Below are 24,458 nucleotides of genomic sequence, written 5' to 3'. Positions count from 1 at the left end.
GAAAAGGTTCACTAAAAAAATTTATTTTTAAGGAAAAAAACAGTGGGATACCCAGTTGGGCATCTGCTTTCGGCTTAGGGCGTGACCCCGGGGTCCTGGGATCGAGTCCCGTGTTGGGCTCCTTGCATGGAGCCTGCTTCTCCCTCTGCCTCTGCCTCTCTCTGTGTCTCATGAATAAATAAAATCTTTAAAAAAAAAAGTTCATGGAGGAAATGAAGGACGAAAAAGGTATAACATGTAGAAAACAAGAGCGAGGTTGTAAAAATAAGTTTCATTGGGAGTTACCTTAAGTGAAAATGGATGAAACTCCAATCAAAATCCGAGATTAGCAGACTGAATTAAAATAACGATATGACGGGACACCTGGGTGGCTCCGAGTTGTTAAGCACATCTGCCTTTGGCTCAGGGTTTGATACTGGAGCACCAGGTTCCCTGCATGGAGCCTGCTTCTCCCTCAGCCTGTGTCTCTGCCTCTCTCTGTGTCTCTCATGAATAAATAAAATCTTAAAAATAATAAATCTTAAAAATCTTAAAATACAACTATATGCTGCCTAGGAGAGATTGGGTATGGCCCCAGAGATACAGGCTGATCGGAGGTGGGAGGATGGTGAAGTCTAATCCACCTGAATTGTGACCAAAGAGGACTGCCCTGGCTCTGCCACTGCCACAGAAAGTGGACTTGAATCCAAACACTGTTCTGAGAGGGAAAGATAGATAGATACAGCTTTTGTTGTATCTGAACAAATAAAACAAGATTCTAATAAAAGATTTCTAAAGATATGCACCAAACAGCAGATTCCACAACACATGAAGCACACTGGCAGCATTGAAGAACAGGCAGGTTTCTAGTCACAGGCGGAGACTTCACTGAATCACGTTCGTGATGGATAGAACATCTAGCAGAATATGAGTAAGGAGGTCGAGAACACGGACAGCACAATAAACTGGTGAGACCCAACATATGGAAGCAGTCCAAACAACAGTAGGATGTCCACGCTAGGGGCACGTGGAGCGTTCTTGAGGATATATCAATATTAGGACACAAAACAGGTATTAATACATTTTAAAAGATTGAGCCCAGGTGGCTCAGTGGTTGAGCGTCTCCCTTTGCCTCAGGTCGTGATCCCAGGGTCTGGGATCGAGTCCCACATCAGGCTCCCTGCATGGAGCCTGCTTCTGCCTCTCTGTATCTCTGCCTCTCTCATGAATAAATAAATAAAATCTTTAAAAAAGTTTTTTTAAAAAAGAAAAGGAAGAAACCAGGTGTCAGGCTAGCTCAGTCCATGAAATGTGTGACTCCTGATCTCAGGGTCATCAGTTCAAGCCCCACATTGAGAGTAGAGTTTACTAAAAAAAAAAGGAAGAACTCAGATTAATACCAAACTATGCACTTGAGGAACTAGGGAAAGTAGAACAAACTAGTCTCCAAGCTTGTAGAATGAAGGAAATAATAGAGCAGAATGGAGATAAAATAGAGGAAAACAGGAGAGACGGTCCGCAAAATCACAAAAGTTGGTTCTTTGAAAATATCAACAAAATTGATAAAAAATGACAATGCAAAGCAGAAGGCAAACAACTAATATCAGAACTATAAGTGGGGCAGGGGCATTACTAGTAACCTTAAAGATTAATAAAGGGATCCCTGGGTGGCGCAGCGGTTTGGCGCCTGTCTTTGGCCCAGGGCGCGATCCTGGAGACCCGGGATCGCATCCCACGTCAGGCTCCCGGTGCATGGAGCCTGCTTCTTCCTCTGCCTCTCTCTCTCTCTCTCTCTGGGACTATCATAAATAAATAAAGAAAAAATATTTTAAAAAAAGATTAATAAAAAGGATTATAAGAGAATATTGTAAAAAATTGTACACCAACAAATTTGATGATCTTTTTAAGATGGACAAATTCCCTAAAATCCAAGAATTACCTAAGTTAGCTTTAGATCATACAGGAAATTTCAACAGACTTAGAACAAACAGATTGAACAAATAGGTTTTTAAAAAATCACGAAATGAAGCCTCCCAACAAACAAAAGGCAGGGACCAGGTGGCTTCACTGGTGAATTTTACCAAACATTTTAAGAGTTTGAACCCCTGGTTGGTTCAGTTGGCGGAGCGTGCAACTCTTGATCTTGGAGCTGTGAGTTTGGGACTCACGTCTGGGGTAGACATTACTTTAAAAATCATTTTTTTAAAAATCATTTTAGGGGATCCCTGGGTGGCTTAGTGATTTAGCGCCTGCCTTTGGCCCACATCGGGCTCCCTGCATGGAGTCTGCCTTTGTCTCTGCCTCTCTCTCTCTGTCACTCATGAATAAATAAAATCTTGTAAAATATCATTTTAAAGAGTTAACACCAATCTATCTCCAACTCCCAGAAAATTGAGAAGGGGAAACAGTAACTTATTCTAGAGGCCAATATTACCTTGACATGAAAACCAGATGCATTTGAATAAAAAGACTAATAAAAAGACTATAAGCCCGTATTCCTTATGAATATTGATGCAAAAATCTTAGCAAATAAACTCATAAACCAAATCCAACAGTATATTTAAAATATTTTACACCAGGATCAGTGGAATTTACCTGAGAATGCAAACAAGAGTGGTTCATTATAAGGAAATTAACAATCTATACAACAGAATACATGGGGATGATCTGTTGGTACAACGACTTGTGTGGACCTCTGGGGCATCGTGCTTATGGAATGACGGCTGACTTCCGGAGGAAAAAGGAACAATCAATGAAGTAGACTGTATTAGTAGAGTGAAATGGGAAACCTACATGATCACTGCAATTGATAAAAGCCAACAGTAGAAACACTCAGGAAACTGTGGATAGAAGATTTCCTCACCACAATGAAGAACATTTATGAAGAACCCACAGCCGACCTCATACTCGATAGTGAAAGACAAAGCTGAAAGGATACCTGCTCTCACCATTGCTAGAAAGAAGGGGCATTTGAATTGGAAAGGAAGGGGTATAACTATTTGCTTGTGATACGATCCTGTGTATAGAAAAATCCAGAAGGATTCATAAGAACACTACTAGAGCTAATAAATTCAGGAAAATTGCAAGGCACTAGGTCAGCAATCAAAATGTTGTGTACTGGGATCCCTGGGTGGCGCAGCGGTTTGGCGCCTGCCTTTGGCCCAGGGCGCGATCCTGGAGACCCGGGATCGAATCCCACATCGGGCTCCCGGTGCATGGAGCCTGCTTCTCCCTCTGCCTGTGTCTCTGCCTCTCTCTCTCTCTCTGTGACTATCATAAATAAATAAAAATTAAAAAAAAAAAAAAAAAATGTTGTGTACTGGGCAGCCCCGGTGGCGCAGCGGTTTAGCGCCACCTGCAGCCCAGGGCATGATCCTGGAGTTGTGGGATTGAGTCCCATGGCAGGGTCTCCGCATGGAGCCTGCTTCTCCTTCTGCCTCTGCCTCTCTCTCTCTCTGCATCTCTATGAATAAATAAATACTTAAAAATATATATATATATATATATATATATTAAAAAAAACAAAATGTTACGTACCTCTATACCTGCAGTGAACAGTTTTAAATTTTAAATAAAAAAATATTAGAATAATTATTTTAAATAATAAAAATAAATTTATATTATTTAAAATAACATGGAACTGGGGCACCTGGCTGGTTTAGTCAGAGCATGCGACTCTTTTTTTTTTTAATTTTTATTTATTTATGATAGTCACACACAGAGAGAGAGAGAGAGAGGCAGAGACACAGGCAGAGGGAGAAGCAGGCTCCATGCACCGGGAGCCCGATGTGGGATTCGATCCCGGGTCTCCAGGATCACGCCCTGGGCCAAAGGCAGGCGCCAAACCGCTGCGCCACCCAGGGATCCCAGAGCATGCGACTCTTGATCTCTGGGTCATAAGTTTGAGCCCCATGTTGGGTGTAGAGTTTACCTAAAAAAACAAAACCCTAAAAGGAACACCTAAAATAATAAATAGGGATAAATTTAACCAAGGAAGTGCTGTACTTGAACCGTGAAAACTAGAAAACACTGCTAAAAGAAAGTAAAGGAGACCTAAATAAGTGGAAAGATACCTTTTGTTCATGGATAGGAATACTTAATTTTAAGATGTCAATACTAGACAAAATGATCTACAAATTCAGTGCAACCCCTCTTAAAATTCCAACAGCCTTTTTTGCTGAGATGGAAAAGTCAATCCTCAGATTCATATGGAATTGCAAGAAGCCTCAAATAGCCAAAATATTCTTGAAAAAGAACAAAGTTGGAGGACACATACTGCCCAATATAAAAACTTACTACAAAGGTGCAGTATTCAGAACTGTGTGACGCTGGCTTAAGTGAAGGGAGAGTCCAGAAATCTACATATGTGGCAACTGAGTTTTTGCAAAGGAGAAAAAGAACTTTGTCTTCAGCAAATTATGATGGGAAAGGTGGATTTTGAAATGCACAGAATGAAGTTGGACCTCTACTCACACTACATACAAAATATTAACTAGAAATTGATCAATGACTCAAAGAGCTAAAAACAGAACTCCGAGAAATAACCCAGGGTCAAATCTTCAAGCATTGGGTCTGACAGTGGGTTCTTAGCAATACAAGCACCAAACTAGTTGGACTTAGTAAAAAAACTTCTGTGCATCAAAGGCAAGATCAACAATGGAAAAAACCACCCACAGAAAGGGAGAAAATGTAACTTACGTATCTGATAAAGGATTTAGATACATTTTTCTTTAATTTCTAAAACGCAACAACAAAAAACTAACGCTTAGCGACAAGTAAAGGCACCTTGGATAATGGTGAAGGGCATGTCATAGTGTGTGTGACACACGTACTTGCTCATGGGGCCGACTTCCAAACAGCACACGCACCCACGTGGGTCTCCTGCCTCCCAGCCCCGCCCCGTTCCTTGCAGCTAGCTCTGAGGGCTAAGGGGGCAGAGCAGGTGGCTGGGAGGGGCTGGCTCCCCAAATCTGTGGGCTGTGGAGGGGGATCAGGACCCAGCTGTGGCCCCAACGTCACTGGCCCCCTGTGCAGCTTGGAGGGTGGCTTCTGGACGCCCAGACGTACCCGCGTGTTCTGGGCTGCCCAGTGGGCAGGACGGGCAGAGGGAGTCAAAATTCGCCTCTCTGGGCTTTCCCGGGCCGCCCCCCGCACGGAGGAGCTGCCTGGAGGGTTCGGAGAGGAGGACATGGTGCGTCTGCGCTCGGGCTGTCAGGGTCAGGGCTCCTGAGCTGAGAGGACAGTAGGAGCAGCTGGAGGAGAGGCTGTCCCCCCGGGGTGGGGGAGGAGCTGTGAGCCCTCAGGGCTTGTCCTGGCCTCTACCCTGCACAGGCCCTGAAGACCCTGCAAGGGCAGCGCTCTACTCAACACAGGACAGGCAGCCCTGGGTGCGGGTACGAGGACACAGGAACAGGGACACAGGGAGACGGGGACATGGGAGCTTGGGGACACAGAGACAGGATGGCGACACGGGGACACAGGGACGGGAACAAGAAGGTAAGCACATAGGGACCTGACAGGGGGACACAGGGACACAGGGACTGGGACAGGGGATGGGGACACAGGGACTGGGACAGGGGACGGGGACACAGGGACTGGGACAGGGGACGGGGACACAGAGACGGGGACGGGGGCACAAGGGAGGGCAGATAGGACTAGAGACACGGGGACACGGTGGGCACACAGGGATGGGGACACGGGGACATGAGGGACACAGGGACACAGGGACAGAGACACAGGGACGAGGACACAGGGGCACAGGGACAGAGGGACAGGGGGATGTGGGGACACAGGGCCACAGGGATGGGGACACAGGAACACAGGAATAAGGACATTGACAAGAGGACATGGGAGGAGGGACAGGAGGGGAGGGACACAAGGGCATGGGATGGGGGCAGGGACTGTGGAGTGATTGTGGTGTGGCACTTGGTGACCACGGGGTGACCACACCCATGTGGTGATGTGAGATGATGGACGGTCATTGTCCACATGCTGGTTGCCGCAGTTACCGTCCTGGGACAGTGTGCGGGGTGGCCATGGGCCCCCTGTGGCCAGTTCCCCGCCTCAGCCCAGCTCCGTCCTGGGGCCCTGGGTTCCCAGGCTGCAGCGAGGGCAGGACCCCGCCCGGGCCTGTTCCACACCAGGTGGGGGGGTGCCCAGGGACACTGGAGGCTTTGCTGGGGATAGTCCGGGGGTGGGAACAGGCAATTCCCCTTCTCTGTGCAGCTGGGGCAGGGGTGGCTCAGCTGCTCTGGTCCCTCACCTGAACCCAGGCCTGGAATGTTGGGGAACAGGTGGCTCCTCCTGGGGCACATCTGATGGAGGGGCAGTGATGGCAGTAGGCAGAGGGGGCCATGGCCAGGTGCCTCTCCCCCTGCCATACCGCAGAGTCTCAGCAGCCATACCCTGCGCTGCGCACCCCCCCCCCCACTGCCCTGGCACACCACTGCTGTGGCCACAAGGCCTCTGCCCCTTCCCGTCGTGTGGATAAGGCTGCTGGCCTCCTGTCCGAGGCCCCTCCCCCGCCGCTGCCCCATCTTCCCAAGCCCCCCACTAGGGCTCAAGGGATCCCTCCGCCTGGGGCGCTGCTGTGTGGCCCGGAGGCTGGCAGGGGTCTGGGGGTCCTAATGGCAGAAGGAGTAGTCTGGGGGCAGCAGGGACCGTCCCGCCTCCTGGGCTCTCCATGTGGCCAGGCGCAAGGGCCTCTGCAGGGGCCCCGGAGGGCCAGCGCAAGTGGCCGCGCACACATTCCCAGTCCCAGCACCAGGACTTGGAGCCACTGCTGCTTCCTGCGTCCCCGTCCCTATGGCGACAGTCTCCGTGGCGACCCAGTGGGTGCAGGAACCTTGGGGCCCGGAAGGAAGGCCCTGCCCAGACTGTCACGTGAGGGTGGCCCGCCCATCATGTGACTGCACCCCACGGCCGCGAGCGGAGATGGGCGCCCAGGCCCGGCCAACCCTGCCCAGGGCCCTGACCCTGCTGCTGGTGCTGGCGCTGCACAGCCTGGAGACCGGGGGTGAGTGTGGGCCCACAGGCGTCGCCCCCACCCCCCGCCCTGCCTGCTTGGGCCCCCTGTGCTGAGCACCGCATGCACCCCTGCAGCCCACAGGGTTGTGGAGAGCCACTTTTGGGAGGGCTACTTTGAGCAGCTTCTGGACCATTTCAACTTCGAGAGGTTTGGCAACAAGACCTTCCTGCAGCGATTCCTGGTGTCAGGTGAGGTTGCACTGGAGGTCCCGGGACCCTGGAGTCCTGCCCCGGCCCCTAACCTGCCGCTTCCTGCCTCCACTGGACAGAGAAGTTCTGGAAAAGGGGCAAGGGGCCCATATTCTTCTACACGGGCAATGAGGGGAATGTGTGGTCCTTCGCCAACAACTCGGGGTTCATCCTGGAGCTGGCGGCGCAGCAAGAGGCCCTGGTCATCTTCGCAGAGCACGTGGGTACCATGGGGGGGGGGTGAGGGGGTCAGGGGCCCACGGTGTGGGTGTCCTGGGCTCAGCCCTCTGCTGCTCTCCTGCAGCGCTACTACGGCAAGTCACTCCCATTTGGGGAGCAGTCCACACGGCGCGGGTACACGGAGCTGCTGACAGTGGAACAGGCCCTGGCCGACTTCGCAGGGCTGCTCCACGCGCTGCGGCGGGACCTCGGGGCACAGGACAGCCCTGCCATTGCCTTTGGTGGCAGGTGGGTCCTTGCCCAGCTCACTCTCTGCAGCTACAAACGCTTACTTGGCCCTAAGGCCAGGATTTCCGTGGGACCTAGAAGGTCCTCCTGGGGGCACCATGGGCTCTGAGCAGGGAGGAAGGGTCCCAAGGAGGCTGTGTCCCCCCCACCCACCCTGTGTCCCCACCCAGCTACGGGGGGATGCTGAGCGCCTACATGAGGATCAAGTACCCCCATCTCGTGGCCGGGGCACTCGCAGCCAGTGCGCCTGTGGTGGCTGTGGCCGGCCTCGGTGACTCCTATCAGTTCTTCCGGGATGTCTCAGCGGTGAGTTAGGGGCCTGGGGCCTGGGGTTGGTCAGGCTGCGGCAGCGGCGGGAGCAGCAGCGGCACCACTGCCCTCCTCTCCCCAGGACTTTGAGGGCCAGAGTCCCAAGTGTGCCCAGGGCGTGCGGGACGCATTCCAGCAGATCCAGGACTTGTGCTTTCAGGGAGGTGAGGAGCCCCCCTGGCACCTGCGACCACCTCTCCCCCCCCAAGTCCCCCACCCCATGCCTGCCAGCAGCCTCAGGAGATTTGTCTCGCCGTCTCCTGGCAGCCTGTGACGTGGTCAGCCGGGAGTTTGGCACCTGCCAGTCCCTGTCCAGCCGGAAGGACCTGACCCAGCTCTTTGGGTTTGCCCGGAACGCCTTCACTGTGCTGGCCATGATGGACTACCCGTACCCCACCCACTTCATCGCGCACCTTCCTGCCAACCCAGTCAAGGCAAGACACCCACCCCTGGGCATAAGGAGATGCTGGGACCTGGGGAGGGCCCTGGGCCAGCCGGTGCTGAGCAGCCCAAGAGCCTCACAGCCACTTGGGGCCTGGGACCAGGGAAGGGCACACTGGGAGGGGCAGCAGGCTGAGTGAGGGTCTTTGGTGGCATCCCTAGGTCGGTTGTGACCGGCTGCTGAGTGAGAGCCAGAGCATCAAGGGGCTAAGAGCACTGGCAGGTGCGTGTGCCCTCAGCAATGAGCCTGGTGCCACGTGGGGGGTGGACAGGGCTTGGAGGCAAGGCCCACATGAGGCGAGCAGCAACAACGCCCCATGCAGTCCCTGCCCGGCCTGGGGGGTCTCTGTCCACAGGTTCTCACAGAGGTCCAGGGAGGGAGGCCAGCCTGCCCTGCTGGGAGGGGTACGTCAAGTGGGTCCCCTAGCTACCCTCAGAGGCCAGACCCCAGGAACCCCACTCCTCCCTGGGCATGCGGGAGCCCTCTGAGGGGGCAAGGCGGGTGTCCAGGCTGCAGGTCCCACACCCCTGTCCCCCAGGTCTGGTGTACAACTCCTCGGGCACCGTGCCCTGCTATGACATCTACCTGCAGTACCAGGCCTGTGCAGACCCCACGGGCTGCGGCTCAGGCCCCAATGCCAAGGCCTGGGATTACCAGGTAAGGGGGTTCCTGCTGCCCAGGACCGCCTGGGTCCGAGGTGCGGGATGGGGTCGCCCACCCCACTGACCTGACCCAGGTGCGGTGCATCCCCCAGGCCTGCACCGAGATCAACCTGACCTTTTCCAGCAACAATGTGACAGACATTTTCCCCGAGCTGCCGTTCACTGAGGCCCTCCGCCAGCAGTACTGCCTGGACACGTGGGGCGTGTGGCCTCGGAGGGACTGGCTGCAGACCAGCTTCGGGGGGGACGGTGAGGCTTGAGGGGGCGGCATCCTTTCCTCCGTCCGGACTCTGCTCCGCAATCCACTCACCGCTCACACCTGCGCTCTGTCCCTTTTAGACCTCAGAGCTGCCAGCAACATCCTCTTCTCCAACGGGGACCTGGACCCCTGGGCAGGGGGTGGGGTGAGTCATGGCCTGAGGCTGCCCCCAGGCCTGGCCGGGGCATCCTGGCAGGGGGGGCAAGGGCTAGGGGTGGGGCAAGCCCTGGTGCATGGGGGTGGGGGAGGTGAGGGGGCACTCCCTGCTATCGGCCAGCCTCCACACCTAGCTTCTGTGCGGCCTTCACTTTCCTTCTCCCATTTCCTCCTCCCTTTAATGGTTCTTCCTCCATTTTGGGTAGGGGTGGAGGGAGAGGGAGACTGAGCAGACCACCCACTGAGCCCAGAGCCCTATGCTGCTCATGGCCCCAAGGTCTCAATCTGAGCTGAATCGCCCCCCCCCCACCCTGCACCCCTTCCCCTAATTAGTGTGACCGGACATGTGGCCCTGTAACCTCCCGTCCTAAGGAGGCCACTCAGGCCACGGAGTCACATGGGAGTTTCTGCCTCTGCAGTGGGCCAGCCCTGCAGGGCGGACAAGGGAATGGCAGGCAGAGGGGGGCAGTGGACTGAATGTCTTCCCACAGATCCGGAGTAACCTGAGCGCGACGGTCCTTGCCATTACCATCCAGGGGGGAGCCCATCACCTGGACCTCAGGTGCGGTACTGCCTGGAGGAGTGCTGTGTGGGGCAGGACCAGCGGCTGCTTGTGGGGTGCAGTGAGGCTGGGGCCCACTGCCTAGCTGAAGCCCCCCTGCCTGTTCCTTAGAGCATCTCACCCAGAAGACCCCGCATCCGTCAGGGAGGCTCGTAGGTTTGAGGCCAGGCTCATCGGCGAGTGGGTGGAAGCAGCCAGACGTGAGCAGTGGCTGCGGCGGGGCCAGCGCAGAGGCCTCAGGGGCTGAGGGGCGCCCCCCCCCCACCGACAGCACTTGGGGAGCATCTCAGAAGGTTCTGGGGGTGAGCGGCTGTGGCCAAGAGGGTTGAGGGAGCAGACGTGGTGAGTGCACTGTGCACAGCCATACATCTAATAAAACAGAGCCTCCAGTCTGTGTGCAGTCTCAGGGCTCGGGAGGGCGCAGGGTACCCCGTGGGCAGCCCCACTGGCGGATGTGGCCCTCTACTGGCTACCCCAGTAGTGCCTCTGGGGTGGGGCATGGAGAGGACATGCTGCTGATGCCCCACCTCCATGGCAGGCACCTTCCTGTCCTGTCACAGCTGCCATGCCCATGGATGCAAAAGGGAGGCCAGGAGGGAGACGGGGCTAGCCCACCTGGAGACAGCCCTGCATCCTGTTCCAGGAACCTCTGTGCAGGACACAGGGAGCCCTGGCCTCCACATAGGCAGTGTGCACCAGCTGGAGAAGCCCTAGCGACTCGGAGAAGCATGTCTTCTAGACATGACAAAGGCAATGGGCTGCTCAGGGGTGTCACACGAGAAGAGCGGGGCCTACCTTGGAGACCACCTGGTACCCCCTGGCAGCTGAGGTGTGTCTAAGGAGTGACCCATGTCAGGGCTCAAGTGAAGTGGCAGGCTCCACTGAGGATGGGCACCCCCACCTGCAGAGATGGGTCCCAGGGTGCAGAAATCCTCACAGGAAGGCAGGTACTCCCTCCAGGGTGTGCGACCTGCCTGCCCCAGGGGATTTCTGACCCCAGTGGACACATAGCGCGGCCTGGATGGGGGCCTAGATGCCCCCCATCACAGCTGAGGAAACACAGAGTCTCCACACATGACTGTCATAGCAATCTATTTTTATGCTGCCTGGGAAGTCCATTCTCTGGGGTGGTCCAGGAGCAGAAGGAACCACCCCCCTCCCACTCCCGGCCCCTGCAGGGCTGGGAGAGGATCCCTGAGTCCAATGTGTAAACACCACAGCCCGCAGGTGCCCCAAGACCCTCGGGCCAGCACACAAGCAAGCTCTGAGACTCCAGGCTGAGCCCCATGTCAGGACATCCCTTTAGCTCTTGTCTCTGAACAGGATGGGGGTACCCAGAACAGCCCCAAAGATGCAGGGATGTGGACACGGGGCTGGGCACCGACGGGACGGAAAGACGTGTGGGTACCAGGAATGTACGTATGATTCCAGTTTCTTCGAAAGCAGGAGACTGCCTGGTGGACGGGCTGAATGGCGATGACCCTAGAACACAGCTGTGACAAGAAGCCACCAGGACGAGAAGCCAACAGCCCTGACCACCTCAGGCCCTGAGACACTGCAGCTAAGGAATGCTGGGTTCTGTCCTCAGCCTGGCCTGGGCCACAGGCTCCAGCTAGGTGGACAAAAGGGCCAAGGCCCAGGACACTGGACCAAAATATGACCAGGGATATCCTGAACAGGTGCCACAAAAACAAGACAAATGAGAACCCTAGGCAAGGCCCACAAGGGCATCACACCTCCCTAGGCGGGGCCCAGATGGGCAAGGGGTGAGCCTCCGTGTTGAACACATAGGTGTCCAGGCTGAGCAGGTCTGGGTCATCAGAGAAGAGCAGATACAGGTACTTAAGCGTCTCCCCCAGAAAAAAGCTCTCCATCTTGTCCCTGGGCTGGGGATTGAGGGGATCCTGGACGTTGCTGATGGAGGAGTAGCCACCCGAGGGGACCTGCGCAAGAGGCAAGACCATGGCATCACGGCTGCAGGCACAGGCAGCTCCCCGAGCCAGCCTCGGCCCGGGGGTGAGGCCCCGGCAACCAGAGGAACCCCACCCCAAGTCTCCCTGCCTCACCGCAGTGTGCCCTACGCGGGCCAGGGCAGGGTCGGGGTCGGGGGACCCCAAGGTCCACCAGGGAACTGGCCCCCCTCAGTGGAGCCAGTTGGCCACGGGGCCTCCAGACACCCCCTCGGAGATGCCAGCTCCTCTCGAGTGACCCGATGGCAAGCGCCACCTCCCAAGGGCACCCGAGGAGCCCAGAACCCACCGCCTCCCACACCACAGGGCAAAGGACAAGCTTTGGCTCTGCAGGGCAGGTGGTGGGCCCTGGACAGGGCATGACCGTGTCTGAGCCATGGCCCCGATGGCAGGACGAGAGGCGCCACGGTCCCAGTGCCATCTGGGGAGCAGGGCCCCTGAGCTCATCCCGGGGTGGAGGAGGGCTGTCCAGGCCACACGGAATATCCGGGGAGGATGCGCCCCGTGTATACCAGGCCGCCGCAGGCGCCCTCCCCACACAAGCAAGCCCCTCGGGACGCCCCAGCCCCCAAGACCCTGGGTCCCACGTGCCCTGAACTCCCGAGGTCACGGTGCCTGCCCTCCCAGTCCCAGCCGCTCTGGGCCACATGGCCGGCAGGCAGCTCACCCGCGTGTACGTGTTGAAGCTCTGCAGAATTTCCCAGCCCCAGTCCTGGTACTTGCGGTCCCCCGTGAGGCGGTACAAGTAGAACAGGCTCTCCACCGTCTCGGGCCGCAGCAGGTTGTGCCTGTCGGCCGGCTGTGGGGCCGGGGGGGCGGAGGGAAATGCGGGCTGAGCTCAGGCCAGGCCCCCAGCCGCCCCCACACCCCGGCCCTGCTCACCTTGACTTGCACGTCTTTGTGGTCGTTCTGGGGGTACAGGTTGAAGTGCACGATTTCGGGGCTCAGCCCCGTCTCCATCTGACGGTTCATCTGGTAGCAGGTGTCCATGAGCGCCCGGGCCAGCTCCATGTGGTCGGCGGGCAGGCCGTGGTGGGCGCCCAGAGCCAGCGTCCCTGGCAGGAAGCATACCAGGTGGTCCTGAAATCAGAGCAGGTCCTCACCACTGCGGAGTCTGTGGCCGCACAGGGCAGGGGGCGTGGCGCCGACAGCAGGGCTGGCGCTGCCTCGGTTCCACACGGGCAAGGGACTCCCCGCAGGCCCAGCATCTGGCGCTCTACGTGAGCGGGGAAGCGGGGGGCGGGGGGGCGGGGAGGTAGCGGCTGGCTCCCCTGAACCGACCCCGACCCCAGACACCCCCGGGCTTCAGCGGGACCCATAGTAGGAGACCAGCAGTGACCCCAGGGCAGAGGGGACACGGAGAGGCACGGGGAGGGCCCTGGGGGAGGGGCCTGGTGCCCACTGCGGACCTCAGTGCCCCTGTGACTGCGCCCTGCTGTTGTCACGGGAACGGGTCCGGACCACGCAGCCCTGCCTGGACCCGACGCAAGCGGACCCGAACCGGGAGAACTCACGCTCCACGGCTGGGCTGCCATCGCTCTCTGCAATGTCCTGACTCACAAAGCTGTCCGATGGGAGTCCAAGGTCCCCCGCCCTCCCCGGGTCACGCACGTGCTCACCATCTTGGCGCTGAAGCGGCCGTGGGCCAGCTCCCCCACGAAGGTGAGCTTTCTGGGCTCAGACCTGCGCAGCAGATGCCTTCTGATTCCCTCGATGGCTTCCAGGTAGTCTTCTAACAACCTGAGCAGACAGGGGGCCCCCTCAGCGCATACCAGGCAGGCCCCAGGCCCCCTCCTCCTCATCCTCGGCACAAAGGCCATGGTTGGAAGAAACACGTTCCCGAGGTGGGGGGGCCGAGGCTGGGCCGGCATGGCTGCGGCTGCCTGGCCAAGGACTGGGGATCAGGGGGCGTGGGGACCCCACCCCAAGGCAGCAAAAACCGGCCTCACTGCGTCTCCTGCTTTCCACCCTGGATCCACTGCTTCAGCAGGTACTCGTAGTAGCTGTCGGCCCTGGCTCCCAGAGTGAACACGCCCATGTGCGTGAAGAGGCCGCTGTGCGTGTTGATGAACATGGGCACCAGCCCGTCCTTCTTGCCCGACAGGGAGTGGACATGCCGCGTCACCTCCTCCGCAGCCTCCTGGGGCAGACGAGGGGGGAGCAGGGTGGCCCGTGGCACAGAGGGGCTCCGTGGGCTCGTCCCTCCCCCCCCCCCCCCGCCAGGACTGACCCACTGGGCCCTGCAGAGCAGAGAGCAGGCCATGATCCCGGCCATGGCGCCCTCAGCCTGGCTGCCCTGGGCAGGGGGGTTTCTGAGACCCGCCCGGGCGGGCCCCACAGCGCTGAGCCCGTCTGTTCACGCACGACTGCCTCGATGCCTGGGCAGGGGCCACAGGCCCGGTGATAGAGCTGAGCTCAGCCGCAGGGGGCTGTGCCTCGAGACCACAGCCCCGTCCCCACCACCTCCGGCCCAGGCATGGCCGTCTTCTCCCACTCGCTGGAGGGAAGGCAGGCATGTCTGCTTATGCGCCCGGGCTTGCCATGCGTCCACCCGGTGACTCCTGAGCGGCCACAAGACCCAACGGCCTCAGCTCCTCTCAGCTCGCCCGTCATCCCAGGTGGCTCCCCGCAACCAGGCTCCACAACTCTGTGCGCATTTTGTCACCACGCTCAGGACCCCGCACGAAGACCGGCAGTCTGGCCTCTACCCCACACGGACGCCCACGCTGACTCATAGATCCTCCCGAGGCGGAGGGGCCCGCACACCACCCGTCCCCCCAGGACACAAACACCTGGGGCGGCCCGCATCGGAAATGCCGCAAGTCATGGGTACGGAAACCACATCGAGCGCGGGGCACCCTGACGCGCCCGCTACGATGGTCACGGGAGCACGGCCCTCACCCCCCATGTCCGTCCCCCCCGCCCCCCGTCGGAGATGACCCGGCGCCCCCCGCCGACGAGCGCCTGGACAGGACATCACGGGCTTCGTCCACACGATGGGGTGCTGCTGGGCCACGGACAGGGGCGACCTGCACACGTGCCATGACACAGACGTGTCCGGAAATGCTTTCCACGCAGACGACAACGTCGCGCGCGCCGAAAGGGCCAGACGCGGGAGGCCTGTGCTGCAGGACCTCGCCCACGCCGGATGAAAAACAGGGAGAGCCACCCACACGCACATGGCTCGCTCTGTGGTCCCCAATGTGGGCCAAGGCCCCGGAGGGCAGGAGGGTGCGTCACGGGCGATGGATCACCTCTCAGGGGGGACGTCGTTCGGGACTCAGAACATGGCAACCGCTGTGCCCGAGGAATGCGGTATGGCTGCACGTGGAGAGCCTCGCATTCTTAGCACGTGACCCACATCTCAGTGTCTCAAGAGAAAGAGGAGAACGAACGGCACAGTGTGCCGAGTGCAGAAGCTACCCAGGAGGAGCGTGGAGGGACGAGGACTGTCTGACAAAGACGCTGACAGCTGGGCGGGGAGTCCAAAAACCACCACCAGGCCCAGAGGCCACACAGCACAGAGCCACCTAGCCCAGCCGACCCCAGGGGTGCTAGCACCCTCCTCCCAACACCCCCGCTGTCCGCATGCCACTGCGGCACGTGGGAGGCCGGCGGGGGGGACCCTGAGGACCTGGGCCCCGGTGATGCCTCGACGCCCCAGCATCCGTCATCAGGGAGGAAGAGGGATCCGCTGACAGCAAACAGGGACCGACAGAGGACACGGGAGGGTGGTGTCGCCGCGGCCCAGGGTCAGGGGTGCACCCCAGCCCTCGCCCCCTGCACCCGCCGGGCCCCTGCCTACCTGAAACTTCTTACTTCCCGTGAGGCGCGAGAGCTCCCGGAACTCCAGCTGAATGCTCGTGACCTCGGCCACCGTGCTGTCCGAGGTCCAGCGGGGCGGGTGGGCGGCCCCAGTGCCGATGTTGACGTCGGAGTACGGGATCTTGGAAGGCGTCTGGAACGCAGGCATGAGCCGATTCCCAAAATCTTCCTGACACAACAACATGGTGAGGCGTCAAGGCTCCCTGCCGCCCGGCGGCCTTGCCTCCGTCCCATGACGCCACCCCGGCCCTGAGTCTGCCCAGTTATGGGGACGTGGGACCTGCCAGCTTCACCCGGCCTCGACGCACCATGGCCGCAAATCGGAGCTGGCCCCGCAGAGCTCCGAGAGGAATTCCCTGCAGGTCGCGGTGATACAGGCAGCGCTAGGCCAGCTCGTGCGCACGTGCGCAAAGGAGGCCCCACCGGATCAGGGGTGGGAGATCTGGGAACGGACCCCCTCATGCCCCCCAATCCCTCGAGCCGAGAAACAACTGTTTGCTCACTCGCTGGGACTCCTCTCCCCGCAGCGCGAGCCGGCCCGGGCTGAGACACTCACAGCCTTTCTCAGGAAGAGCTCGTCCCCTGACAGGTGGTAGGCGCTCAGAAGCCCACCAAGGATCCGGATTGTGCTCTCAAACAGGTTGACGTCCACATCTTTCTGAAACCGTAGCTTCTTCGACACCCACTTCCTGGCCTCTTCAAACTCTGAGACGTGAAACAGCGAGGGTAGGGGAGCCCATTGCCGGCCTCGTGCCCCGGGGCCTCTCCCTCGGGGCTCTGTGCTTCCTCCCCTCTCTCTCTCTCTCCCACAGGTCTGCAAGTCATGGCCTGCGGGCTGGGCAGGAGCCCTCACACCCCCCAGCACACAGATAAGGCGAGCCGGCATGCACTCGGGTGCTCAGGCAGTCGTCATGAAAGATCGTGGCATCCGAGGCCGTGGGGTCACCTCACAGGAGGCGTTGGCCTCCTTGGATGACTTAACTGGACTTCCTGAGATCGGCTCAGAGATAACCTAGGCCGGTGATCCCACGACCACCCGATCCGTGTGGCTCGAGGAGGACGTGCGTGAGGCACAGACCCCGGTGCTGACGGCCTCTCGTGTCACGGGTCACCTCCCGCCACAGAGCCCCTTCTGGCCGCCGCGGAAGCACTGGCTGGAACTTGCTGGGGGGGGGGGGCCTGCCCTGTGGGTCCTCGGGAGCCTGACATCAAACAGCAAAGCAGCTGCCTGTGCACGGCACGTCCACTCCCGTCACCCACGAGAAGGAGAGCACGCCAGAAGGAAACAGCAGCGTTTCCCCCATCCAGGCACCGTTCACCCTCCCTTCCGCCCGCCCGAGTGTCACCCGAGGAGAATCGGGGCTGTGTGTTTGGGAAGGAGCGGATACCTTTTTTCAGACCCAAAATCCACATGGTGTCCAGGGCGTCAATCAGGGTCAGGCCCAGGCCAAACCACTCACTGAAGGACCTGGACACAGGTTTCAGCTCATCATGGCCCCAGGCGAATTTGCGGTATCCGGCCCACGCGTGGCGGAAGGCGTCGATCACAGCTCTCTGACGCTCGTTTGGGGAGGCTGGAGGGAGAGAGCAGGTCACAGGACCAGCGCGGTGAGGGTTAGACAGACCCCTCTGCAGCTCCACAAGGAACAGGGCCGGGGGGCACCGTCCAGGGCTACGGGGCAGCAGTGGACGGCGCCAAAGGTCGGACCCTCACAGCTGGACACAGCTGCCAAGGTGGCGAGGTCTCAACCACCTGGCCTGGGCCCGTCGCCTCCACCCTCTGGGACTGCAGGGAACACGCAGCGAGCGGAGACCCCCAAGGAGATGGCCCAGCACCTGCACAGGATCCCGTGGCTTCAGGGGTACCCCGTGAGCTGGCTGCGGGTGACCTGCACAGGGCGCCTCAGCTTCAAAGGGCCCCTTTCGCGCCCCGTCAGCCCCGGGCACGTGTATTTGCAAACAGGACAGGAAGTCCCGTGGAACAGACACACCTGGGGCCCCCCGGAGCCTTTCTGGGGGACCTGTGACTGCCCTCCACACGTAGGAGGACAGGACCGAATCACACAGTCACCAGGTAGATGAGACCGTGCATGTCGATGGCGTCACTGCACGTGCTCTTCCCACGGGTCTGACGCGGACAGCCGCAACCTTGGCATCCGTCTGCAGAGCCCCACGATCGCTGTGTCTCCCCCACATGCCTGGGCCACGTGTCCCACCCCCCCTCCTACGGAGGCCATGGCAGCCGGGTCCAGAGGGTCACTGCCTGGGCCCCAGACTCAGCTGGCCTGGCGCAAGCACCCAAAGACCCGCTGCATGAGGCCGTGGTCTGGGCCGTCACTGGCCTAACCTCAGTTCTCCGGTCCGTGGGGCAGGGACACCACCAACAGATGACCTCAGAGAGTGCCGTGAGGACCGAAGCAGGCAGGCCACCTGGGGCTCACAGAGTGCCAGCGCCCAGAAGTCCCTCGACTACTGGTGTGACCACGCAGGACCCCGCAGAGCTGCTGGGACCCAATGGGTCTGGGTGGAGACGCTGAGGGGCGACCGCATCTCCACATTCCCCAGACCCCGCCGTGGCACGGGCGCAGGCTGGAAACGAGCCTCCTGCCCACCCGGCGGCCCGTGGCTCCAGCGACAGTCGGGGCCCAGTCAACGGGCTACTGAGGAGCCCCGTGTCCTCTCCAAGGCCCTAAGGAGAGCTGTGGCCTGCCTGAGGGTCTGAGGGTGACCAGCACTCGGAGGGACGGCAGGCACTCCAGCGCATGTACCGCACGCTCATCCGGGTGTACACGTACCCTCTCCGTCACAGCGTCCAGGTGAGACCCAACGGGGTGCAGGTAGGGACTTACCTGCTGGGTTCTGAATCCTGGGGGCCTGTGAGGAAGGCCTGGCGGGGGCCTCTGCCTTCCTCGAAGGAAGTTCGGTGCCGGGCTGCGGCTCAATCACCGCTCCCCTCCAGCTTCAGGGACAGAAGGAAGAGCCACCAGCCAGCTGGAGGGCGAAGACTGCCAACGCCCCAAGGTCCCACTGCCCAGCCCTGGCCAGTGCCTTGCCACCCTCCACTCCAGGCAGGGACCCCCCCTCCCACCCTGAGCCCCCCACCCCCACCTTCTATCCTGCCTGCTCTGAAAGGACAATATACTTTAGCATCATGCTCATTCTCCTTCTCTGGTTTTCAAAAACCACCAAATACAGGGGCCTCGGCGTTTCTGCACACGCAGCCCCCCGCGTGGCGCTCCTCGTACCTGACCACCGTTCTCTGCGTGCTTTCCTCCTGATGAGCATCGCCCACCGCCTCATCCCTCCGCTTGGTGTCTCCCTGCCTCGGGTCCTCGGAGTCTTTACTGGGGGTTCTAAGAAGCAGGTTGGGTGGTCCCCGTCGGAAATGCCTCTGAGGCTTCTAGATAAAAATATGAGTCACCCGTGAAAATAGTTCACTTGCCTACGAGCTGCGTGCTGTTCCTTCCCCGCCCGGGACGCTCTCCCTGTCAGGCCCAGCCCCACGGAGCATGTGAACTGGCTAGAAGCACACAGCCCCGGAGGAAACTCCCTGTGTTCCATCACCACTCGCAGCTTTCGCCAGGAGATCCTGACGTGTGATCTCCTGGCCCTGACCAACTGAGACGGAGACCATGCCAACGGGCTGGTGCACCCCTAGACGGCGGGTTAAACTCCAGGTCCGGGATGTTGCCAGGCTGTCACGGATCGTAAAAGTAGCAAGAAAGGGTCAGGACCACGTGTCTGTGGATGGAACCAGAGAGAACACCGTCGCGGTCCAGCGCCCCAGGACTCTTGCACCTCATCCTCGGGAACGGTGCAGTGGGGGAAGGCGCCGGGTCCAGGGATGGAGTGCAGGGGCCCGGGAACAGCCAGTCCTCAACACAGGGCTGGACGAGGCGCCGCCTCCAGAGGACAGCAAGGAGGCCCACTTGGGAATCGGACAAAATCCCTGCTTCTTGGCATCCACGGAATCCGTGACGCTGTTCCCGTTGTATAGACGCAAACGACATAGAGCCAGGAACCCCGTGGCCAAGAGAAAGGGGTCCGGCTGAAGCAAACCACCCAGGCTGACCCAGGTGTGGGGAACCAGTGCTGGAGCCTGAGCAACAGATGAAGTCCAAGCGGCCTCCATGAGGAGCTCCGTGTCCCGAGGTCTGGACCAGGGGCCTTACCGTCCAGGCCCCTGGTGGACACCACGCTCTGGATCACTGACCTCCCAAAACAGCTCTGGGAACGTGGCGTTCGGTGGGGAAACGTGCCAGGACGGCTCCACTTTCGTTACAATTACGAGAGAGCCCGTGTGTAAAAGAGCGACCAGAAGAAGTGAAAAAAACACCTGCTGGCTCTACAAGGGAGAAGACGCGCTTTTTTACATACAATCTCCGGGTTATGACACTTTGGAGAGCTGCGTCCTGCTGCTCACCCGGGCAGCCCTGCCCATAGGGCCCGGCCTGGACCAATCCCAGCCCCCCTGTCCCGTCCAGATGTTCTGACGCTTCAGCTCCCTGAGCAAGCCCACCTCCCCGGCCTTGGGCACTTTTGTTCAACTCAAGCCCTGCTCTCCTGAGTCCAGCCAGAACCAGCGGAGTCTCAGCCTCAGGCATCGATTCGGTGTGCCACCCTCACAGGGGCTCCCCTGACTGGGGCACCGGCGCCAGCCTCATCCCTCACGGTGGCCACAGCCCTCTCCCTCGCAGGATGTATACCACGGGCCGCCTGCCTGCCCCGCCAGCCCATAGCTCCTCGCGAGGGGAATGGGTCTGTATTGCTCACCAGCTAACAGAGGTTCTGGCACGTGAGCAAGTGTTCGAGAGGAACAAGGGAAAGAGTATTCCCCTTTCCCGCCCCAAGCATCATCCTGCCAGCCCAGAACGAGGAGCACGAGCTTCAAACATCAACCCCACGGTGAGACAGAAAATTCTCCCCATCTGTTGGAAAACCCTGCGGACAGACCCCAGTTACACCTCGGTTCCAAGCGCACATGTAGTTCAGCTACAGTACCTGAGGTAAGGCCCCCTGCATGTTTTCTGGATGTGCATCTGCTTTCTGAGGAGCTGGCAAGACGGGTGGATCCGCTGGTCTCGTTTTCTGCTCTTCCGCTGACCTGCCGTCCACGGCTGAACAAGAGAATAAAAACAAGCGTTTTCCCACTGGCCACACAGCCTAGAGGAGATTCAAAGTGGGTCGTAGAGGACGACATCGCAGCAGCCGTGATCCCTTAGGAAAGGACGTGCTGAGACCTGAGGAAGGTCATTCAGGTGAATCCCAGAACGGCCAGAGGGAACCCAACCTTTCTCGAGGCGCTGGCAGTTGTGGTCCTTAACCCCAACCCACGCCCCACGAGCAGGGCGTCTTAACCTCCTCCCTCTCAGGGAGTACAAATGGTAGCAGGCAGGCCACAGGCCTGAGCCGCCTGCAGCACCTCCTCAGCCTTCCTTGCTGCCCCTCAGCACCTCACGGAGAAATACAGCAGGATCCCCTGCAGGCTCACCAGGACTCTGCCCGGGGCCTTTCCAGAAACGGTAACACGGGGAGGAAGTTGGGGAGGGGGGTCCCAGCAGAGCTTGGGACCACAGGACCTCCATTTCTCTGCGAGACAGAAAGGAGGGAACGCGGGTACAGACAGCAGATGCTGAGGAAGCTGCCATGGACAAACGGAACTCACATCCCCGTCTAGCCCCACGGCTGACAGTGCTCCCGCTCCTGGTTGCCTGGACTTCTTGCCCACCTGTGGCCCGCCCCGCCCTCAGGGATGGTGCAGCTGGTACCTCTCCACTGGTCAGCCACGCTGATGTAGGACAGGAAGCCACAGAGCATCAGGAACGTGAGCGAGAAGAGTATCACGTTCCGCTGCAACCTCGACAGCTGCTTCCATTTCTAAGGGAGGCACGGGGAAGGAGGCTTGTGACCGGAAACAACAGCACCGGGACCCCGGTCCGCCGCGGCCAGTTCGTTCCCGCGGCCGGAGCAGGGGCCCTCTCGGCACGGACAGGGACGCCGGGAGAGCCGCGCGGAGGAGCCCCGCCTACCGCACGGCCGCGGCCGAAGGGACCCCGCCGTCTGCCCGGACGCGAGGTGTGGACGCCCCGAGCCCGAGACCGCGGCGCCCAGGCCGAGCTCCTGACCCGCCGAGCTCCGGCCCCAAAGACGGCTGCGGGTCGGCGACCCCGGGACCCCGCGACCCCGGCCCGGACCCTCACCCTCCAGCACGAGCGCCGCCGCCAGCTTTTGCTTCCGTCGTAGCTCTGGCCGAGGCTCAGCGTCACCGAGATGAAGTCCCGATGCGGCGCCGGCGGCGGCAGCGGCAGCGGCGGATACATGACAGCGTCGCAGGCGGCCCGGGGGGGCCCCGCCCCCTAGCGGCGTCAGGAGGCCGGGCTCTGAGAGGGGCCGGGGGCTCCGCTGGTCCGACACCTGCGGGCAGCCATCGCAGCGGCGTCCACACCCCGCCCATCGCGTGCGCCGCCAATGCGCCTGCGCCGCGCCCTCCTAAACCCCGCACTGCGCCTGCGCGCGCCCTCGCGGCCCCTGCGCGCGCGCGCGCGCGTGTTTACGTCCCACGGCGTCGGCGCACGGCCGCACCTGCGCCGTGACCTCACGGCCTCGGCGCTCGCCCGCGCGCGCCTGCGCACAGCCGCACCTGCGCCGTGACCTCACGGCCTCGGCGCTCGCCCGCGCGCGCCTGCGCACAGCTCGCCCGCTCGCGCGCAGCCTCGGCCTGGGCTCGGCGTGCGCTCCGGGGAACCCGCCGGCGTCGCCGCGTGGCGGGGATTCCGGGGCCCGACTGCCCCGCCCGGAGCTAGGTGGGCCGCGCAGCCCGGCGACGGGACGGCGGCTCCCCGCGTCCATCGTCGAGGCGCGACGACGGCCCCCGCAGCGAGTGGAGGCGTCCCGAGGGTCGGCTGGGCTCCGGGCCGTGCTCGGTGCTGTGCGGCCGGGCCCCTGGGCTGAGCCCGCCGCCCCCCCGCGGTCTTGGCCGTGCGTCCTGCTCCATGAGCACCGGGCCTGTCCCCGAGAGCCCTCGTGCGCTCCGGTGCCCCCACCCCTCTATCGGCGGAGAGGGCGGGCAGACTGGGAGCCGCCCCCAGGGTGTCCGACCCACTCACTGGGTGGTCCCAGCCCCTTCACCCCCGCCCCCGCTGAAGAGTTGGGCGGCGCAGAGCGCGAGCGGCGGGGCGTGTGGCCCCCTGTTCCGGCGCACGGACGAGCGCGGCAGGCACTGCTCTGGCCGGGCCCGGGATGGGATCATCACGGCTTCCTGCGTTTATTGGAAATCTGCCCCGCCCCCGCCCCCGCCCCCGCATTCTGTCGCATCCGAGCGTGGCAGTCCCTCAGAAGTCAGTGGTTCCACGATGGCTCGTCTGGGGTCAGAGACTGTCCGGGTAGCCCGAGGGGCCTCTCTGGAGGACACAGCGGGAAGGGGCGCGCACGCCCGTGAGAAAGGACTGGGAGCCCTACCATCCTGTAAGCTGCGGGTCAGCGGAGACGGCGGTCCGCACCCGGCACCTCCCTGCCTCCCTCCGCGCTGTGTGAGACCTAATAGAAGGGTCTAATTATTTTAAAATAAACCGCCCTTTCACAGCAACGGCGTCCGTAGCTGACCCTCCTGCTGAGAAGACAGGTTGCACAGTTTGGGGCTGTGGCGCTGGGGAGCGGCAGCTGGGGGCGAGACCCGCGACCTACCGGGACCTCCCCCTTGGCGGCCCTTCCCCGCCCCGGGCCCTCCGCTTGCCTGCGGAGCAGCCGAGGGAAGGGTCCCCAGGCACACGGGTCACCTCTGAGGTTACGAAGGACTGGCAGGGCCTGGGGGGTACACAGTCCTCCTGGGGGGGAGGGGTTGGGCGCGGCCCAGGTCAGGATGCAGGGGGCCCAGCGCCCGCTGCAAGCCGCCGTCCAGAGGACATCCTTTTCCTGGGGGGAGCCCGGCTCCCACGCGGTGAGGGCTGCAGCGCAGGCCAGGGTGGGGGGTGACCCCCTGTGTTGCCTTGCGGAGGGGAAAGCAGGCAGGGGCGAGGGGCTAGGCCCGCGGCTTTCCCCCCAGCCCCGGTCTGGCTGCAGGGGTGCAATGCCCGAGCCTGCGCCCCGACATGGAGGCCGCGTCTCCCTCTAGAGAGCGCCACGACGTGTGGCCGACTAGCAAGCCCGCTTCCGGTCGGTGGAGAGTCGAGGGGTGGAGCTCTCTCTGGCCGCTTGCGTTCCAGACTGAGGAGCCACGTGGTGAGGCCCCTAGTGTCGGCCCCCTGGTTCTTGGTCCCCCTGGTTCTTCGTCGAAGCACCTAAAATGCAGGGGCCTGAACCAACCACAGAGGTGGCGGAGGAATCGAGGCCTCTGGGGAAATGGAGAGGCTCCCCCTTTAGGTGTGCAGGCTGAGTGTGGGCTGGGGGTGGTGAGAAATTGGGGGCCAGGCTGTGCCACCCCCCCCCCCAGCCTCACCCGGCTTCCTGTTGGCTGCCAGGGAGGGAGGGAGGGGGCAGCACCTTCCACACCTCGCCCTGCGAGGGAGGGGCGCCCTCCCCTCCCTCCCCTCCCTCCCTGCCCATCTGTGTATCTGCAGAGAAGCTGCGTGGCTGTCGCTCTTCACCAAGGGGAGCTGCGTGGAGGGCTAGAAGG

At 60.8% G+C, this 24,458-nt stretch overlaps 2 protein-coding genes across 2 annotated transcripts; one reads left to right on the top strand and one right to left on the bottom strand.

The window, feature by feature from the left end:
- Positions 1-6,768: 6,768 nt before the first annotated feature.
- DPP7 (dipeptidyl peptidase 7) lies at positions 6,769-10,441 on the top strand. The gene is made up of 13 exons (XM_055325723.1): positions 6,769-6,994; positions 7,081-7,194; positions 7,275-7,414; positions 7,499-7,662; positions 7,833-7,968; positions 8,054-8,135; positions 8,239-8,405; positions 8,575-8,635; positions 8,952-9,070; positions 9,168-9,324; positions 9,415-9,479; positions 9,982-10,052; positions 10,164-10,441. Exons 1-13 carry the CDS (start codon positions 6,784-6,786, stop codon positions 10,297-10,299), a joined length of 1,623 nt encoding a protein of 540 aa, XP_055181698.1. The 5' UTR covers positions 6,769-6,783; the 3' UTR covers positions 10,300-10,441.
- Positions 10,442-11,127: 686 nt separating this feature from the next.
- MAN1B1 (mannosidase alpha class 1B member 1) lies at positions 11,128-22,313 on the bottom strand. Its single transcript, XM_055322423.1, has 13 exons — positions 22,048-22,313; positions 21,616-21,724; positions 20,849-20,964; positions 19,093-19,247; positions 18,697-18,806; positions 17,236-17,421; positions 16,404-16,552; positions 15,828-16,016; positions 13,972-14,162; positions 13,642-13,762; positions 12,905-13,102; positions 12,690-12,821; positions 11,128-11,995 (listed from the first exon to the last, which is right to left on the bottom strand). The coding sequence occupies exons 1-13, from the start codon at positions 22,165-22,167 to the stop codon at positions 11,783-11,785; spliced, it is 1,989 nt and encodes a 662-aa protein (XP_055178398.1). The 5' UTR covers positions 22,168-22,313; the 3' UTR covers positions 11,128-11,782.
- Between the last annotated feature and the right edge of the window lie 2,145 nt (positions 22,314-24,458).

The sequence above is a fragment of the Nyctereutes procyonoides genome, unplaced genomic scaffold (genome assembly GCF_905146905.1).
Source record: "Nyctereutes procyonoides isolate TBG_1078 unplaced genomic scaffold, NYPRO_anot_genome, whole genome shotgun sequence".
Taxonomy (NCBI): domain Eukaryota; kingdom Metazoa; phylum Chordata; class Mammalia; order Carnivora; family Canidae; genus Nyctereutes; species Nyctereutes procyonoides.
Note: the sequence above shows the minus strand (reverse complement) of the source record. Positions and strands in the feature narration are given on the sequence as shown.